The sequence below is a fragment of the Poecilia mexicana genome, unplaced genomic scaffold, assembly GCF_051168715.1.
Source record: "Poecilia mexicana isolate PSO_F unplaced genomic scaffold, ASM5116871v1 scaffold_12, whole genome shotgun sequence".
NCBI classification, from domain to species: Eukaryota; Metazoa; Chordata; class Actinopteri; order Cyprinodontiformes; family Poeciliidae; genus Poecilia; species Poecilia mexicana.
In genome coordinates, this window is record NW_028263381.1 from 1,837,494 (window position 1) to 1,856,244 (window position 18,751).

General features: G+C 40.0%; 2 protein-coding genes across 2 annotated transcripts; one reads left to right on the forward strand and one right to left on the reverse strand.

The window, feature by feature from the left end:
• Positions 1–2,601: 2,601 nt before the first annotated feature.
• Positions 2,602–10,569, forward strand: fbxw2 (F-box and WD repeat domain containing 2). The gene is made up of 8 exons (XM_014994944.2): positions 2,602–3,592; positions 5,607–5,893; positions 6,791–7,013; positions 7,119–7,313; positions 7,765–7,898; positions 7,988–8,074; positions 8,173–8,342; positions 9,156–10,569. Exons 2-8 carry the CDS (start codon positions 5,627–5,629, stop codon positions 9,442–9,444), a joined length of 1,365 nt encoding a protein of 454 aa, XP_014850430.1. The 5' UTR covers positions 2,602–3,592; positions 5,607–5,626; the 3' UTR covers positions 9,445–10,569.
• Positions 10,570–11,708: 1,139 nt separating this feature from the next.
• wdr45 (WD repeat domain 45) lies at positions 11,709–17,976 on the reverse strand. The gene is made up of 10 exons (XM_014994945.2): positions 17,723–17,976; positions 16,803–16,877; positions 16,088–16,192; positions 15,237–15,342; positions 15,062–15,156; positions 14,899–14,978; positions 14,608–14,816; positions 13,379–13,480; positions 13,166–13,311; positions 11,709–12,119 (listed from the first exon to the last, which is right to left on the reverse strand). The coding sequence occupies exons 1-10, from the start codon at positions 17,769–17,771 to the stop codon at positions 12,010–12,012; spliced, it is 1,077 nt and encodes a 358-aa protein (XP_014850431.1). The 5' UTR covers positions 17,772–17,976; the 3' UTR covers positions 11,709–12,009.
• Positions 17,977–18,751: the final 775 nt, after the last annotated feature.

Here is an 18,751-nt window from a genome sequence, read left to right on the forward strand (position 1 = left end):
ATGACCCAGGTTAGTTTAGTTAGATATTTGAAAAAAATATATTTTGTGTATATTTTATTCAAATTTCATGCTTTATCCATAGGACCTGTTTTGTCCCTATTCTCAAGAATCACTGATATACATATATATATATATATATATATATATATTCACATAAAATTCACACATATGAGTATGACACAGGGTTTCCCATAGAAAACTTGCTAAGCCCGGTGGTAGTCATCCTGCTGCCCACCATGTGGACAGGAAATTTGAAAATATGACTTGGTAATTATGTGTTGCTGGAAGATATTATTAGCACTAAACACCAACTGTGGAGTCTTAAGAAGGTAAACAAAAAAAACTTTGTTTATCCCCTATTCTTGACTTGTCACTTTATTTGCTGAAGTTCTGCAAAGATCAGCAGTGGTTAGAACAATTCTTAGCCTGGTGGGGGTACAAGTCAAGCCTGGTGGCCCACCAGGCTTATGAAACTCTGGGGGAAACCCTGATGACATCCTCAAACACAGCCCCACAGTACAATGTTCCCACCACCGACCTTCACTGCCGGTGCAGTGTTTAGGGTGAAGTGCAGCGCGATTTCTTCTCCAGACATGGTTTTTGTGCAATTTCATTCAAAAAGTTTAGTATTGGTCTCATCTGGCCAGATTCATTTAACCCAGTATTTTCTTGGCTTGCCCAAATGTTCTGAAGAAAACTGATTTTTTTTTCTTCAGTAGTGGAGCATTGTGAAGTAAATGTGCAAAGAACCCAAAACCAATGAGTGGATTACTTATTATTTGAATGGAAAAATGTCCACCTACAAAAATGTCTTTCTGAAACTCTGAGTTTGTGGTCTTTGACTCTTGGACATCTCTTCAGGTTATTCCTTTGACTCTATTGGAAACCTGGTGAGGAGCATCTGAACACAGCTGGTTTCTGGGAAAATGATGCTCTCTCCACTCATCCACTCATGTGTTGCTGGAACATCCAGCAACACATCTTTATCTGGTGCAATCAGTATGGTTTGAAAACACAAAGAGGTTGAGAGCTCTTTGTGTTTCAGCCATAATAAGATGCGTCTTGTGTGACGTCCCACTAATGAAAAACCTTTTCATATGTATAAAACTTAGATATGTTGATATTTTAAGTCCAATTGATATTCAAATTCCCCTTATTTTACCACCAATCTGGTCACTTACTTAAAATCATATTGTTTATACGTCTTACAGTCTTAAAAAGTTGTTTCTTCCTTTTGTTTTCTTATATCTTCTGTTCCCCCACTAGAAAATGCTAACAGATTATAGAAGATCTGGATAAAAAACAGCTCACTCCAGTATGCCGTACTCTTTCCAGAGGCTGTGCATGAAGTAGCTAAACAACTTGGACATATTAAATTTGTACGTTCCAGTGAGTCCAGGCCAGGATTTACTTCCAAGCTCATTAGTGTCCACAGAAGCTTAAGTGGCTTCCCTACACCACAGAGATTAGCAGATATCTATCACTTGTTCAGTCTCCCTTCCTCCACCACCAGCAGGTGCTCAGAAACGTTTATCTGCACAATCTGGACCTGACACCTCCGGGTCTGCTTGTTCTCTGCAGTACCCCGTGTGTTCCGACATCGTAATCTCACATAAATTGTATTTGCCAACAAATCAAAATGTTATTCACAAACTTGTAGAAAGGCAACACTTTAAGGAAGTTGAGTAGTTTCAATGAATTTTCTAAAGCACTTTATTGTATTATACTAGAATGTCATTCTTACTGAAATCTTTTGTAATAAGTTATTAGCAAAGTTCTTACACTAGCTATTTATAGGCTCAAAGCAATTTATTCCTGGTTTGTGACAAAATATGATCTGTTTGACCCAGTTCTGTACTTTTTCCATGATAGGTCCACCCATTTCCTAGATATGTAATAACAGCTACCAACAGGGTTGTCCTAAAATCTGCCTAGATTCAAACATCACAATATGCATTCTGAGACTAATAAAAAATTCTTCAAACACCCTCTTTTAAGATAAACAATTAAGCAAATCTTCTTAGAAACTGGTTAAGCCCCTTAATGAAATCATGCTAGCTCCTACAGTCCAAAGACAACTTCTTCAGGTCAACTGGTTTCTCTACATTGCCATTAGGAGTGTGTGTGTGTGTGTGTGTGTGTGTGTGTGTGTGTGTGTGTGTGTGTGTGTGTGTGTGTGTGTGTGTGTGTGTGTGTGTGTGTGTGTGTGTGTGCGTGTGTGTGTGTGCGTTTGTTTGTAATACCTTGTGGGGACGATTTTCCTGACATATGCTACGTTGTGGGGACCAATCGCTCCTCGTGGGGACCTGAGCCTGGTCCCCACAAGGGGAAACCCTGTTTTTGGGTCAGGGGTCAGAGTTAGGGCTAAGGTATGAATTGAGTTTTGGTTAGGGTTAGGGTTAGGTATGTGATGGTTAGGGTTAGGAAAAGGGTAAAGGTAAGGTTTAGGCTGTAGAAATTAGTAGAAATGAATGGAAGTCAATGGAAAGTCCCCACAAAGATAGCAAAACAAACATGTGTGTGTGTGTGTGTGTGAGAGAGAGAGAGAGAGAGAGAGAGAGAGAGAGAGACTATTGTTTTTCTGTATTTCTGCATTGTCAGGGTGTACCTCTTGCCCAATGATTGCTATAAGTTGTAGATAAATGAATGAGTTGATGGATTAATAAAATAATTTCCAAAGTTTAACTCCACATTCATTCAAAACCCTCGTTGAGACAGAGGACTTGGAAAAAAAAACCCGCACTGAGTTAACTGAATTTTGAATAACTTTAAAATAATACCGATATCATTCAACTATTTCTGGACTGGTCTGAGTCCCCATTTTTTGAGACATGAAGCTCAAATTGTGCTTGGCCCTGCTGGAATATTTTTCAGGTAAAGATTTAAAAAAAAAAAAAAAAAAAAAACACAGTATCTGCGCGGCTGTTGTCAGAAATATCTGTTCCTTGTTCCTATACAGGCTTTTCCTAATCTCACGACAGAAAGCAACTTGTGGAAACCTAACAAAAGGAAACCCACCCCGGTCATTTTTTTCATCCATATTTCACTCCGTTACACTATTTGTGTAACACCGGAAGTCAGATACCTGCGAACTATGTTAAATTATATCCGTTATTTTGTCGTACAGGCAAATAATTTACAAGCATTTTAAATGCTACTATCGTTTCTTATGAGAATATGAAAAATCAAATGAAACTATCTAAAAAGAAAACAAGCTAAAAAATAATTTCTGGTATTAGAGAGTAGTTTGCTTCAGATACATCCTTTGAGACAATGCGCAGGGCATAACGTGCGTTGGCGAGGATGATGCGTTTCTATTATCGGCTGGTTTTCATGCTGTCAAATACTGATATCCTTGTCTACTCCCTGCTGGTTTTTCTGCTTTCAAAATGCGAATAAGACGTTTAGGTTAAAAACGTTACATTTAAGCATTAAACAATCAAATGCACTGCGTATGGTAGCTAGATCTCAGAAGCTAGGCGGCTATGTTACGTGGACAGTGTAATTAGTTAGGCAGGTTAGCTTATGGAAGCTAACGCTGCTACTGACTAAACAAGGAAAGAGGCGAAGAAAAGCTTCCTGCAACTTACAGGTTGGTGGAAATGTTAAACTTATATGTGTTGCAATTAAACTGCCTGTGGTGACAAATGAACCCATGATAATCATTTTGCACATAAGATGAGTAGGACAGCAACAGAAATCGCTAAGTTGCTATATGTGCAGTGTTGCTGAGAACGTTTATGGACAATAAAGGTTTTTCAGGCGCAGAATCCGAACAAACTGAGTGTTTCGATGCACCTTCTTGTCAGGGTGACTAAATTTGCTCCTCTGACAGGACCAGGAGCATTTTATTCAGAAATGAAGTTACGTTAAGCTTCCACTGTTACCTGCCAGGGGACAAGCCTGTCAGCTGCAGCGGTGCGTGTCCTGCAACCCGCTTTGAAGCCCCAGTTTATGCGAAATACAATCTAATTTATTTTCTGTCTCATCGTATGAGGAGGACTTTACGGAACCTTCTTACCTAGAAGGTTCCGGAAACTTTACACATTTAAAGCTAAACCTGTCATTGGAAGATAATTCTATTTTGTAGCCGTCCTGTTTTGATAAATGTGTTGACCTCACAACTTATACAACTTTTGAAAAATCGATGATCTCGTTTAGCTAATCTAGCTCATACAAGGTCAAATGTCATACAGGATATAAAGAATACATGTTTATGCAAAGTGAAGGAGAAAAATCACATGAACTAATGTTAGAGGTCACAACCTTAACATTTTTTGCACTATTGGTGTAGTTCTGTTGGACATTCGTTCCAGGTGCATAAAAACTCGAAATTACTCTAACAATTTTCTTTACTGTGCACTCCAGGTGTCCAGCTGTTAAAGTGTTTGAAGACAACAAGAGACTGTTGTGTCTGTCAACATTGTCCTTAGCAGGTTTAGTTGAGGCCAAAGGACCCGACTGAAGCCTTTCTCATCCAGACTTTGGTAGAAAGAGAGAAACACGTTCTAGTGTTTCTCTCAAACAATCATGCAAATGAAAATGATCAAGCTCCTTTTAATTTATCATGCAATTAATTGATTTATTGCTTCTTGTGACAGGCTTTTCCAGAACACAAATAAGCAGATAAATAAATGAACTTTAGCAGCTAACATCTTTTAAAACCTTTAATGAGAGAGTTACTCTCGCCTCGTATCCAAGGAGATGCTTAAAGGGGAAGTCCCCGGTTCCTTTAATATTTTCTCTGAAGTTGGTCGTTTTTATTCATGTATCTGAATGCAAACACTATGATATCCAACAGGTGTGACTGTGTTTAAATGTTCTGCTTGCAAACAAAAATGTAGAGTTTCTGCTGGAATATGAAGTGAATAGGAAATGTAAAATAATCTGGGAGACGGCGGAGAGAAAATGATGGGAATGTTGGATCAGGACTGAACATGTGGCATCCTCCCAGTGCAAAGCTTCACGGACTTCCCTGAAAAACATCTGATGATGCTGTTTCCACTAATGCTCTCTATCAAACTTCAGTGAACTGCTGCTATTCCACTGAAATGTACTCCGTTTACTAATTAGGTGAATCCTGAAGGAAATCGACTGCATTGAAATGTAATATGAAGGGTTATTATTGTAAATAATACTAAATAAAAGTGCACACCACACTGTTAAGATTTCTTATTTGTCATTTGGAAAGCCAAGTACTGTTTTCCTTCCAGTTCATAGTTTTTTGGTTGATAACATGAAATCTGAATAGAATAAATGTTGTGGTGGTTGTATTTTGACAATATTTGAGAAAGTTGAAAGGTTAAGGATATTTTTTATAACTCACTGCATATAATCATACTAACTCATGTAGCAACAGTGGAGAGAGAAAGCTGTTCTTTAACAGGAAGAAACCTCCAGCAGAAAACCAGAACCTGGCTCAGTGAACTGAGGGTTTGAGAACTCGGCTCCAACGCTGAACATTTACATTTCAGATTCTGTTGGTTTCAGTTTAAATACTAAAGAAAGTCATACGCATCTGCTTTTTCCACATGAGCACAAAATAAATTCTTAATTCAGTAAACACATAACTGAAAGTCATGCTTTGGACTCCTTGCTCTTTGCAGGTGTTGCTGGTCATGTGCCCATGGACAAAACGGCCTTTGAGGGGTGGCTGGAGTCAGTCTCTGCCACCTTCCTTTCTCTTAGCGACCAGCAGCGTAACCAGTGTCTGGATCAGCTCATTTCTCTGAGCGGCGCCGCCCAGCTCCGTCACCTGTCCAACGGCCTGGAGACGCTGCTGAAACGGGATTTTCTGCGCCTCCTTCCCCTCGAGCTGGCCTTCTACCTGCTGCGGTGGCTGGATCCTCAAACCCTGCTCACCTGCTGCTTGGTCTGCAAACAGTGGAACAAGGTAAAGGTCCTGAGCCCATGTAGTGCAACATGATACAACAGTCCATCACAATAAATGGAGGAATAACACTGAATTACAGTATAAAGTTTGTTCTGGTTCTTGGTAGCATTTTAAATACAGCTTCATGCTGGAGAGTCACACTCCGACCACTGGATGGCAGCAAAGCTCCTCTAACATGATGCCCGGTTTGCTTCATATTGGCATCATGACAACAAGGTTAAGATATGAGAAAATAGTAACAACTGATATCAACAGAAACCAGCACTGAAAAGATTAATTGTGAAAATAATTAGTATTTATTATTATTATTGAAATAATTGTCAGCAAATTTAGTAATCGATCATTAACTGGAGTACACAGACTTAAAAAGGCCATTTGCTGAATAAATAGCATATTCAGAGCAATAAGTAAGCCAAAACTGTGCAAAATTTCTACATTTTGCGTTTATGACTTTTCACATGTTGATAGGATTGTTTTTAGCTGCAGTAAAGCTGATACAGCAATAAAATGTTTTCTTATTTAAAGGAATCAAATTATTTGCATCCTTTCTAATATTGTACAAAAAAGGGTTTAATGAAATATCTACAGAATGTGCCATTTTTCCTCCTGGACTGGTCAATATAAATTGATTAATCGGAAAATAAAAATTAATCAATTACAAAATTGGTTATTGCAGCCAGATCAGGAACTTGCATAACTTTTTGTATCAACATCAGATGATAATACAAAGTTTATATTTACATAGAACTGTAATGAAATCTGTCATGAATCTTATTAGTTAACTCCCAGCAGCTATTTAAATTAAAGCTATTTAGGTGTGTGTGTGTGTGTGTGTGTGTGTGTGTGTGTGTGTGTGTGTGTGTGTGTGTGTGTGTGTGTGTGTGTGTGTGTGTGTAGGTGATCAGCTCGTGCACAGAGGTGTGGCAGAGTGTTTGTCGGGAGCTAGGCTGGCGGATCGATGAATCCATTCAGGATGCAGCCCACTGGAAGGGCATCTACCTAAAAGCTAAACTGCGTATGATGCAGCTGAAGGACCAGGAGGCCTTTGAGACGTCGTCCCTGATTGGCCACAGTGCCCGAGTCTACGCCCTGTACTACAAAGACGGCCTGCTCTGCACAGGTACCTTTGATTGGCTCTGGCTCTGACTGTGTCAGTTCCTCTGTGTGACTCTGTGGAGAACGTGACTCTGCCTGCTGGCGTCATGATTGTCTCCTTCTGTTGCAGGATCTGATGACCTCTCTGCCAAATTATGGGACGTGCGAACTGGACAGTGTATTTATGGAATTCAAACACACACATGTGCCACGGTGAAATTCGATGAACAGAAGCTAGTGACCGGGTCCTTTGATAACACTATTGCATGCTGGGAATGGAGCACAGGGGCTAAAATCCAGCAGTTCCGGGGCCACACTGGAGCAGGTCAGTATGAATTCTGACCAAATGTCCATCTGGAGTTTGCAACGCTTTAGGCGTTAGTTTAGTTTTATACTTTTGAGGTGATTGAGGGGGAAAATAACTACTTCAAAAAATGTAATAGAAACTTGAGAATTTGCACAATCACACTTCTGCAAATGAACTGAACTTTCTGGGCAAACAGACTGGAGTTGGATTAAAGCAGATTAAACACAGCTGATGTGAATAAATGCTGAAACTACAAAATGTTTGGAGTGATTTAGAAACCCCCTCCTGCCCTGACATTGACTTACATCAATCATGTTCCACGGTTTTTACTACATTGATGTGTAAGAAACTTGGGGTGATGCACAACCATGGTTATAGTCTGTGTGTGTGTGTGTGTGTGTGTGTGTGTGTGTGTGTGTGTGTGTGTGTGTGTGTGTGTGTGTGTGTGTGTGTGTGTGTGTGTGTACAGTCTTTAGTGTGGACTACAATGATGAACTGGATGTGCTGGTCAGCGGTTCTGCAGACTTCACGGTAAAGGTCTGGTCTCTGTCTGCCGGTGCCTGCCTCAACACTCTCACTGGACACACTGAGTGGGTCACTAAGGTGAGGTCAGCATGCTGACGCATCGCGTTTTCTTGTTGCTAATGCCGACTCTCACTGTTTGCTCTCCTCCTGGTGTGGTCTCCCATCAGGTGATCTTGCAGAGGAGTGAAGTAGAATCCATGGTACACAGTCCTGGAGATTATATCCTGCTAAGTGCTGATAAGTATGAAATCAAGGTAACGTTCTCACCCTACTAGAATTCATATTTTAATTGGAGGTTTTCTTATCGTAAGCGCTCCACAGGATGAAACTGAAAGCTTTTCACGCTCTGCAGGTTTGGCCTTTAGGAAGAGAAATCAACTGCAAGTGTTTGAAGACGCTGTCGGTGTCGGAGGACCGCAGCATCAGCCTTCAGCCTCGCCTGCAGTTTGATGGACGTTACATCGTCTGCAGCTCTGACCTTGGGGTCTATCAGTGGGATTTTGCCAGTTTTGAAATTCTGAGGTAAAATCTTCAGAACGTCACATTAGTTCAAGATGACCTTTTATTCATCCAGCTAAATTGATTGAGAACAAATTCTCATTTTCAGCAGAGACCTGTTTAGAAAACATTAAAACATTTTACAGCAGAATATCATACAGCAGAAAACAGAAGAATATTATTAAACAGAAAAATATGTGTAATAGTAATCATACTGACTAAATGTACTGTAATACTCATGGTTAGTCAGTAGTTTTTAAAAGCAGGTACATCAGTCATGTACTATGGGTTTTACTAAGTTGATAATGGTTGATATTGAAGTCAGTGATGGTGGGGTTTTTTGCAAGTTGTTCCAATCTTTGGTGTTGGAGTGATGAGCCCCGCCGACTTGGGAGCAGCTATGTATGAGGTGTTTTGGGGAAATTGTGAATTGCGATTTTCCAGAAACGTTTTGGACTCAAGACGTTGGAATGACACACAACTTTTTATGAACTGTGATGCTGTGAGAGCTCTGGTGGAGCCAACCGCACATTGTCTGAAAAAAACAAACCAAACCGTCATCCTCCAACTACTTCCTGTCTTCTTCGTTTTTGCTGGTAGTAACATCCGGCTGTTGATGATGTGACATGGAAAAAAATGTTTTCATCACAGTTTTGCTGAATATTTCTGTTTCGATGCGGCTGAAAATCCACCTCAATCTAGCGCAAAAATTAAAAACTGAGTTTTTTTCAAAATTGACGCGTTTCTGTTAAGCACATTTATTTTCAACTTGTGCAGTTCTGTGGTTAACACTCAGCCGATGTCGCTCTAACCCTTCCAACTCTGTTCTTTTCTCAGAGTAATAAAGATGGAGGACCCAGCCAACCTGTCCCTGCTAAGCTTCGGTGAGGTGTTTGCTCTCCTTTTTGATAACCACTTCCTGTATGTCATGGACCTGAGAACAGAGTCCGTCTCAGGCCGCTGGCCTCTTCCAGCCTACAGGAAATCCAAACGAGGATCCAGCTTCCTGGCAGGCGTCACCTCCTGGCTGAACGGCCTGGATGGGGGTAATGACTCTGGACTGGTATTTGCCACCAGCATGCCCGACCATAGCATTCACTTAGTCCTATGGAAGGAGAACGGTTAGCAAAACGGAGAGGTCACACTGTGGACGTTTGGCCTGTGAGCTACCACAACGTTCTCTAAAATATATAACTGCCAAGAAAGATCATTTACGGACCAAAGCATGTTGTCTTCACCCGTTTCTTCCTCATCATTCAAGTCCTCCTCTAGAACTTTACACACGAACATAAACTAATGGAGCCGAAGGTCAGCTAAGAACTGAACTGAATTGGTTACTTTTGTGCTAAAAATGGATCAGCGCCTCTTTCAAAAAAAATAAAAAACTTCCATGAAGTCAAAATGACGATGACCAAGAAAGCAGAAAAAAAAAACATTTTAGTAACCAAAATAACATCGATATCTTTTGTAATGTATGTAAATGTGTAAAAGTGCAGGATTATTGCAGTTTTGCTTTTGCTGGCATTGTGCCAGTGAGAACGTCTGTAGCTGACTAGAGTTGCCATGTCAGTCACTGAGCTGACATCTTGGAACAGGGAGGCCTTAAGCTGACTGCGTTTCCAACGCATGAAGACATGAAGGGTTCTAAAGCTCACAGTGCTGCGCTGTACCATGTCAAACACTCTGTTCGTTTTAAGGACATCTGGTTTAAATGTCAGCTTCGATAAATGTGACGTGCCTTTCAGTTCTTTACAACAGCTCCAGCAGACTGCAGTTAAGAAACCACTTTAGGATCTTTTCATATTCAGACGCCTGTACATTAATCGCTATATTCTGGATTCTTCTTGCTCATTGTAGTGCTTTTCTGAACTGATTGTGTTCAGCATATTTTTGTGAAATTCCACAGAAAGTTACACAGTAAAGAAAGTAAGTTTGAATTAATTTGGTTGGGTCAAATGTATTTTTCTTGAGTTGATGGTTATTTATATCTAAAACACCACATTTATCAATAACAGTAATCAGACTGTAAGTCGATTTTACATTGTATCCTTGTCCCTGCAGCACTTAATTCAGGTAATCAAAACAATGTGAGTTGTATGTATAATAAGACTTAAGCCAGGTGATCTGTTTGAAATCTTTCTAGGTTTAATATATTTACATGGACTTGCATAGTGTTTGTCACGTTTTCTGCCACACAAAGAGTCACCTTAATCTGCTTCATTCTTTCTAATAAAACATCGTAGTAAAAGTCCTCTTTGTTTTGCGTTTTGCTATTACTTCGTACATATTTATTTAATCTTGATTTAAAGAGATTTCAAGGTGTCAGATTGCGAAGGCAGCTTGTATTTTTTCATGTTTGATATATATGTGGCATTTTTATACCAACTGAAGTTAACATTGTTACTTCAATGAGCTATAAAATGGCACCATATACCTGAAAAAACATAACACTGCCCCCTTAAAGATGTTTTATTATCTGAAGACTTTATATTGCTTTCCAGTTCTTTGGGGCACCAAACCATTTGGTTCGTTAACTCTTGTAAAATATAACAGATTAATGAATACAACTGAACAAGCCATAACTAAGTAACCTACTGCACTGCTAGCTATAGATTCTGACCAGTAGTTATTCTTACATTAATATTTTACTGATTGTTGCATTATTGATGTCAAAGTTTTGAGCTGTAAACCTGTTTGTTGAAATGTAGGTGTTTGCTAATTGCTGCTGGCTAGTCTGAAGGAGCTGAGTGGGGCCGGGCTGCTCTGACGCTAAAGCTCGGCTGGAGGAAGATCTTTGTAGAAAAGGCAGCACACAGCGAGACCTGGCCTTTAGGTACCCCGAATGGTTGCCATGGGAGATTTTAGGATTTCTCAAACATGCAAGAAATAATCAAGGGAAAACTTCAGGTATGTTTTTGCTGAGGGAATAACATTGTGCATAAGGTAAAGCTCAAAAAGTCATTTTATGCCCTTTAACTTGAATTACATGTGAGACTGTGACTCTGTGGAGAGTCATTTCACAGGAACATGCTAGCTACTACAAGGTCTCTACTGTATGGAAGCCCATTTCTGCCATGAAACAAAAAAAAAATAAAAGCCCAACAGGAAGTCATAATTACAAGTTATAACAATAAGGGCTATAATTGAGAATTTCAAGGTCACACTTATCTCATAACTAGGACTCAGAAAGTTGAAGTTATGGCTTTCATTCTTATAATTATGCTGTATATATTTTTTTGTCTTTCCTGGTGGAAATATATGGAAATACTACAGAACCTTACGTTGACAAATCCAAACTATTCCTCTGATACACCGCAACTAAGTGACGCACTAAAGATGCAAAATATACACTGAAATCTTAACATAAATGCCAAATGATAAACAGCAACATATAAATAAAAGGTCTATTTATTACTTACAATAAAAGAAAGTTTTTATAAAACATTTCTAATTTTAGTCAGACTTCATTGCCTGTCAGCTTCCATAAATTCTGAACACTAGTCATGTGTTACTCATCATCCAGGTAAGTTGGGCTGCATTTGACCGACTGAGCTGCACATTGTAAATACCACTGATTAAAACGTGGCTCTTGATAAAACAGGCTGCAGCTGAGTTTGTTGGTCTTTTCCATCTTTTCCATCTCCAGACCACAGCGGTCTCTTCAGGTAAGTCTCGTCCCTTTGCCTTCCTCTCAGAAGTCATCGTCGTCACAGATGTCCAGGTACACGTCGAAGGCTTCTCGATTGCAGTTTCCATCCGGTGTGAAGACGTACTTGTGGAAGGTCCCGTCTACACAGATGGCTGCAGAACAGAGGCATGAGAAGGCAAGGATAGAAAACTATAGTGATACTCAAAATTAATTTAGAAATATAAGCTTAGAGAAGGAAGTAAACGGACTTGTAATACATGTTTTTTCTGTCAGGATGTAGAAGTGAGGCTAAAGTACAGGATGATGATGCTAAAGCTAAGATGACTGGCTTTTGCTAGAAATGTTTAAAGATGATGACCGCATCAGGTTACAGCTCCTGTCAGTCTCACTAATGCCAAGCGTAAAAAGCTCCAGGTTACTGGAGAGGAGTATTTGTATTAGGGCTGAAATGGTTAATCGTGATTAATCGGTTATTGAAATAATCTTCCACTCATTTGGTAATTGATCTGTCACTGGATTATACAGACTCAAAAGAGAATATTTGCTGAAAGAACAACACACTCAGAGCGGTAATAAGGCCAAAACTGTACAAAAATATGTAAAATTTGCATTTAGATAAAAAAAAAAACCTTTGTCTGCAAATATGTTCTACCCAGAACTCCTCAAGTTACAGTTTTAGCTTCAGCTGATTCAAATTGTGTAAAACAAAATCTATTAGCCACCTCTTGCCATCTAATTATTGGTTGTTAATACAAAAATTAATTTGCAATTTTTGTAAGTGATCAAGTTTTCACTAAGGGAATGCTATGTTATTGCACTTTAGACAATAAAATGTTTTATTTTCTTAAAAATGTAATTATTTTTATATTTACATATTTTAACACATTTCTAATATTGTATAAAAAAGGTTGAAATAGTCAAATAAAAAATCTGCAGAATGTGGCTAATTTCTTAACAAATAAATCATCTGAATAATCAATAGAATAATTCCATTACTAACAATCATTAGGTGCAGCCCTGATTGGTATAAATTAAATCCTATTTTATTCTATATCTTCTCATAACAATACTGCTCCATTTTTACCAATAACATTTACTGAGCTTCATTCTAGCTTCCCTGCATCATGTGACATGCAGGAAACGCCACATTTATGAACGTGATGATATGCAGCCAGAACACAACAGCGGGTTTCCTCACCAATGACCGAGTTCACGTTTTTGGATGTGTTTTTTCCAAAAGCACATATGCAGGCGCACTCAGCAGGCACGGTGAAGCTGGCCAGCGACCACTGGCTGTCCACATACTGACCAATCACAGGGCCCACCTTCCCGACACGGGCCAGGCTGCAGGGAGAGAGATGGGTTCAGCTCACGGCAGCAGTGAGAGGATGAGAGCAGGTGGAGGTCTTACGCCGAGCGTCGGTTGAGTTTGGTGTCCTTCAGAGCAAAGATGTGGACGGTGCCTTTGTCGCTGGAGGCACACAGGAAGGACGAGTCGTGGCTGAAGTTGATGCTGCAAGAGAGAAAAGGAGGAACGCTTCAGTGGATGAAAGCCGACGGCGTCTGTGTGCTGCACCGGTCTCGTGTTTCACATGGTTAACACGTCTGTTGAACGCAGAGTTGTTTACTTCTTCAAAAATGGCTTAACAATCTAAAAAAATGCTACTTTGTACGATGGTGCATTTTAGGGACTAATAAAATCGTCTCTAAAAAAGGAGTAAATTTCCACCAGAAAACTTGAATTTTGTCTTAGAAATTTTCTAGAGGAGAAAAAGCCAGGACACTTCTGAGCTTGAAAAGTGGAAAAATTGCTAGAAATAACTTAGAAATTTTGAGATTAATCTCAGACTTTTTCCAGGAAAAAAACTTTTGAAACTCAATAATTTCCATGTTTTTTTCTAGAAAATGTGTGGAATTCTTAAAAGTTCAGAATTTTTTGGCAGAAAATTACTTTTTTCTGTCTCCAATGGCCCTAATATGAGTTGACAAACTCTCAATCAGAGACCTCTTCTGATTCATTGCAAACCTAACAATAACTCTTAAGGTATTTAAATGATAAGAGTTGTAACATTTTGCTTCCCTTTGGGACAAATCCAGTAGTTTTGAACTGAATAAACGTTGTAACTAATTAGATTCTTGTGTTCTTAATGTCCTGGCAGAAATGACCCTGAACACACCATCTACCCTGTGAAATATGGTGGAAGCATCATGCTGTGGGGGAAACTGTTCTTCAACAGGGACAGCAAAATGAGTGATAGTTGAAATTTTACATACACCCAATAAAAACACACATATTTTTTTATCTCACTGTCTGAAGATAAATCAGACCAAACTTTTCTTGTTTCTTTCTTTTACCAGAATTATTTCTATTTGCTAAATGCCAGAAAACTTAGCCAGAACATTTTTTAGACATTTGTTTCCCCTTTCTTTATATACATTTGGTCAGTATGAGGGATAAATGTCTTTAGTGTATAACTTGGGTCAAACGTTTTGACTCAAGTTTTGGGTTTCCTTCCAGAAGGACACTGACTGTAAAAATACTAAATGAAGGCCTGGACCAAAGACCCAAACTACATCCTCCTTCCACTCTGACTGATCTGTTGTGATCTGTTGTGATCTGTTGTGATCTGCAGTAAGCACCAGTAGAGCGTGGCCGGGTCGGTGCCTCTGCGCAGCTCCACCAGCTTGTCTCTGGTTGTGGTGTCGAACAGTCGGATCAGGGTTCCTTTGCGGGACGCTGACGCCGCCACGCTGCCTGCCTGGTTCAGCGCCACGCAGGCGATCTCGCTCTGGTGGGCGTTGATGGTAAACGGCGCCGACGACGTGCCGGGCTTGGTGTTGGACAAGTCCTGAAAGAGACGAGACGTGCCAGCTTGTTGGCCAAAACAACAGAGTCGGACGCACTCGTCCTCCCACAAGTCTGGAACTTACCACCAGCTGCAAGCTGCCGCATTTGTGACCTGGGAATACCAACAGCTGTTTCTCCAGACTGGGACACAGGTCACAGATACCTGCAGGATGGAGAGAAATGCTGTCAAGAAGTAAGACAATAAGAGGAGAGACAAAGAAACCACAGAGGAAGAAAGAGTTTCACCTTTAGGGTTGTCTCTGGTGTCGAATTCAAAAAGCTTGACGGGATTGTCTGGGAAACTGTAAACGAAGATCTTGTTCTTCAACACGATGATGATCCTACGACAACAGGCAATCTCATGATCAGTGGATCCGCGCGGCTGGACGGGGAGGGGTAACAGTGGTCAGAGGAAACTCACTTGTCGTGCCTCATGCGAACGGCCAGAACCGGTTTGGTGAAGGTGAACTCCAGCACCAGCTTATCCTTGGGGTCTCGGGACTCTCGAGCGTCATCCCAGATCAGAACTTCAACCAGAGGAGAGCAGATCCAAATGATGCTCAAGAATTTAATGAATGAGAAACACATGCTCTATGCTCACTGTAGGTGTCACCCACCTACAACAGACATGCTTTTAATACCAGACAAAACTCTGTCAGTACTCTGACAGTGCCTCTGCCTCAAACCAACACTCTGAAAGAAACAGCTGTTTCTGTATAACAGCTGTTTCTTTTTGGAATAAGTTGCCTTCTGAAATATGTACATTTTAATAGAGAATGAATTAACATGAAATTGATGGAATGCCTAAATTTGTATTCAGTCTGTTATCGTTTTATTTGTATCTTTATTTTTAATTCAGTTTTGATATGGCTAAAATATCCATATCAAAATGCACAGTGGGGCAGTTGGTAACACTGCTGCCTTGCAGCAAGAAGGTTCTGGGTTTGATTCCCAGCCCTGGTCTTTCTGCATGGAGTTTGCATGTTCTCCCTGTGCATATGTGGGTTTTTCCAGGTACTCCCACAGTCCAAAAACATGACGTCGTCCACTGACCGTTAGGCACCAGGTGATCCCACTAGGATCATGATGGGTATGATGATGGGTGGACGGCTGAAATAGTTTGTGCTTGTAATTTCTGCTACAGTAGGGACTAGGGGGGATCCTTTACTAAGCAAATAAATATTTTAAATATCTACAGCAGGTACAATATAAATAAAGACAGGTCAGGCTGATTATAAAAAATAAAAGAACATTCTGGAGAAGCTGACGCACCGGAGATTTCGGAGAATTTGGGATTGACTCCTCCTCCGACCAAGGCCAGCAGGTTGGAGCGATGCAGCATGGAGCACAGCGCCACACTGCCCACCTGCTCATGGTCTGCAACAACACAAACACTCAATGTGCACACTGATTTGCAACGGTTTTGGGACAGTTGTCAAGACGACAGAGGCAATAAGCTGCTTTCCAGCTCATTGCCTGAGCTGGAAAGCAGAGGTGGGCGGAGCCATCCAAAAAATCGATAATATTGACAGTGTGTTGTGGAAAAAATTCACTTACAAACTTTCATATTTCTATGTTGCAGTTCCTCAACTCTAACACAGAAAATAAGTGTTTGTTTCTCAAATTATATGTTTTTGTACTTTATTTAGGAAACGATGTACACAAATTTGTTTTGTTTGTCTATTGTTTTTGTTTATGTTGTTAATATGTAGGCCTGTCATAAATTTTGCTGGAAAATAAACTGATAAACCATAAAAATGGCTAAATGTCAGAACTCTGATTTATCGAACTTAAGTAATAAAAAGTATTGGTATCGGTATCGGTATCAGCATCAGCGATACCAGACCAGGCCGTATTGCCCACCTCTACTGCAAAGCATTTATGTCCAGTCACATACAGGCCAGAGGTTTGTTGATTTGCTGATAAAAACTCATTAAAGCAGTGGAGTGACGGCAGGCGGCTATCAGCCACCTCCACCAGGACTCACCCAGGTGGCCCTTCTCCATCAGCGGCTCCACGTTGTAGATTTTCACCCCCGTCTCCATCGCACAGCAGAAACAGCCTGTAGATGACAAACACTTCAAACTTCATCTGTTTGTTAGTTCTGCATGTTTTCTGTCAGGAGCACCTTCTGCTGCTTACACAATGGATCCATTAAACGAAGTTGATTCTGTTTCTAAACACTCAACATTCAAAAGCAAACTGAGTTGACTTCTACGGAAGGTAAAGAGGATCAAAAATAGGCAACTTTTCACATAACATTGGCACTGACCTGATGTGATGAAGTTGTTTGACGTAAGCCTTACATGTGGTCATTTGTGTGAATTGTCGATTAATGTTGCATATAACAGTTTTAACTTAGACTGATGGGGGGATGTAATATTTTGTTAGTTACCTGACCCAAACTGAGATCAGAAGAATGTAACATATTAGACAGACCCGTCTGTCTTATACGGCGCCTGAGTCATTTATAAGTTGGTGCTATATAAATAAAAATGAACTGAAAGGAATACTACCTTACGATCTATCATGGGAGAACAAATATCAAAATGAATATAGATGGTTTGCATTAGTGTTTGTTATTGCTTGCTGGACCAACAAAATTAGTAAGGACATTGCATATTTTCATTTTCAGAATCAGTCCCATAAAACAAAAATGTGTCAATGAGATGAACAACTTTCCAAACACCTACAGCTCTAATGTAACCAAACTGCTAAAGTAGAGAGAGCAAAACAACAACAGCCTCCCCCAGGCCTGTAGATGTCTGCGGTGGTTTCTTTTGTTCTGCTCTCCAACTGGAACACATCCAGAAGTTGCGGCAGTTGGGACATTTTGTGTGACTGTAAAACTTCGCCTTGCTGACGAAGCTTTTTTACTAAAGTAAGTGGGACCAGGGTGAAGCTTACTTTGGTCCTGGTTGAACTGGAGGCTGTTGACTCCTCTCTGCTGAGCCATGGCTGCTGTAATCCTCCGGAACTACGCCTTTATTCACAATCGCTGGACAAACTGGAAGAGGAGACACAGACCGCCAGTCTCCAGCTTCCAGGCGACAGGTAGAGAGATACAGCCGCTGCAGCTGGAACTATAGCTGCGTCATTAGCATTAGCTTAGATGTAAACAAACAAACCGCTGCTCTTCCTCTGCTTTGTTTCATTGCTGCTGGTTTCTTGGAGCATCGTTGCCACCAAGTGGTCGGGAGGACAAATCTGCATTCTAAAAATCTAACTAGATCGTAAAGAACATTTTAATGACGCTGAAGCAAAAATCGTTCCCTTCCTAAAATAATGGCCCAACTCAATTGCCATTTAAAATGTATGAAATCAGTGACAGGACATGATCACTAATGGGCAACATACTCTTACAATTGTAAGACATTTGTAAACAAAGCGAGTTTTCTCAGGTACACAGAGCTCAGATGTTCTGACCCACTCTTCCATCTCATGTGTTGTTCTGAAAGTGTCATTCATGCTGGAATTATAACAAAATAAAAACTGGAAATGTCCAGTCTGGATGGAAAGACATACATCTGTGGTAAACCACGTGAATTACTCAGCAGAAAGTGAAATGTTATGTGATTTTTGAGAATAGGGACAAAATGGGTTTTAATTTTCCCAAATCTTTTAAAATTATTTCTCAACCTTATGTATGCAAATATGACAAATGATGTTTTGGAAATGTAAAGATGCTAAGGTGCAGGCTCCCAGTTGCAACATTTTTTAAAATATTACATTTTTAATCGACCTGACCCAGAACTTTGTCATCACCATCTGACAAAATAAATATAAAATTATTTTTAAAATATCCTATTAGTGATATTTTTACAGACAAATGCTTCTCAATAAACAAAATATTTAAAACAAAAAGTCCATCTGACGGAGTTGACACAGAACTGAAGGTGGTGACAAACTAATGAGTAAAAAGAAATACTTTATACA

Excerpts from the sequence above, each read along its gene's own strand:
- fbxw2 (XM_014994944.2), top strand. The coding sequence starts at position 5,627 with ATGGACAAAACGGCCTTTGAGGGGTGGCTGGAGTCAGTCTCTGCCACC. Across the intron at positions 7,014-7,118 it reads AGACGGCCTGCTCTGCACAG|GATCTGATGACCTCTCTGCC; the intron begins GTACCTTTGATT and ends CTTCTGTTGCAG. Across the intron at positions 8,343-9,155 it reads GCCAGTTTTGAAATTCTGAG|AGTAATAAAGATGGAGGACC; the intron begins GTAAAATCTTCA and ends TTCTTTTCTCAG.
- wdr45 (XM_014994945.2), bottom strand. The coding sequence starts at position 17,771 with ATGGCTCAGCAGAGAGGAGTCAACAGCCTCCAGTTCAACCAGGACCAA. Across the intron at positions 15,343-16,087 it reads CAAATTCTCCGAAATCTCCG|TTCTGATCTGGGATGACGCT; the intron begins GTGCGTCAGCTT and ends CTCTGGTTGAAG. Across the intron at positions 12,120-13,165 it reads AAACGTGAACTCGGTCATTG|CCATCTGTGTAGACGGGACC; the intron begins GTGAGGAAACCC and ends TCTGTTCTGCAG.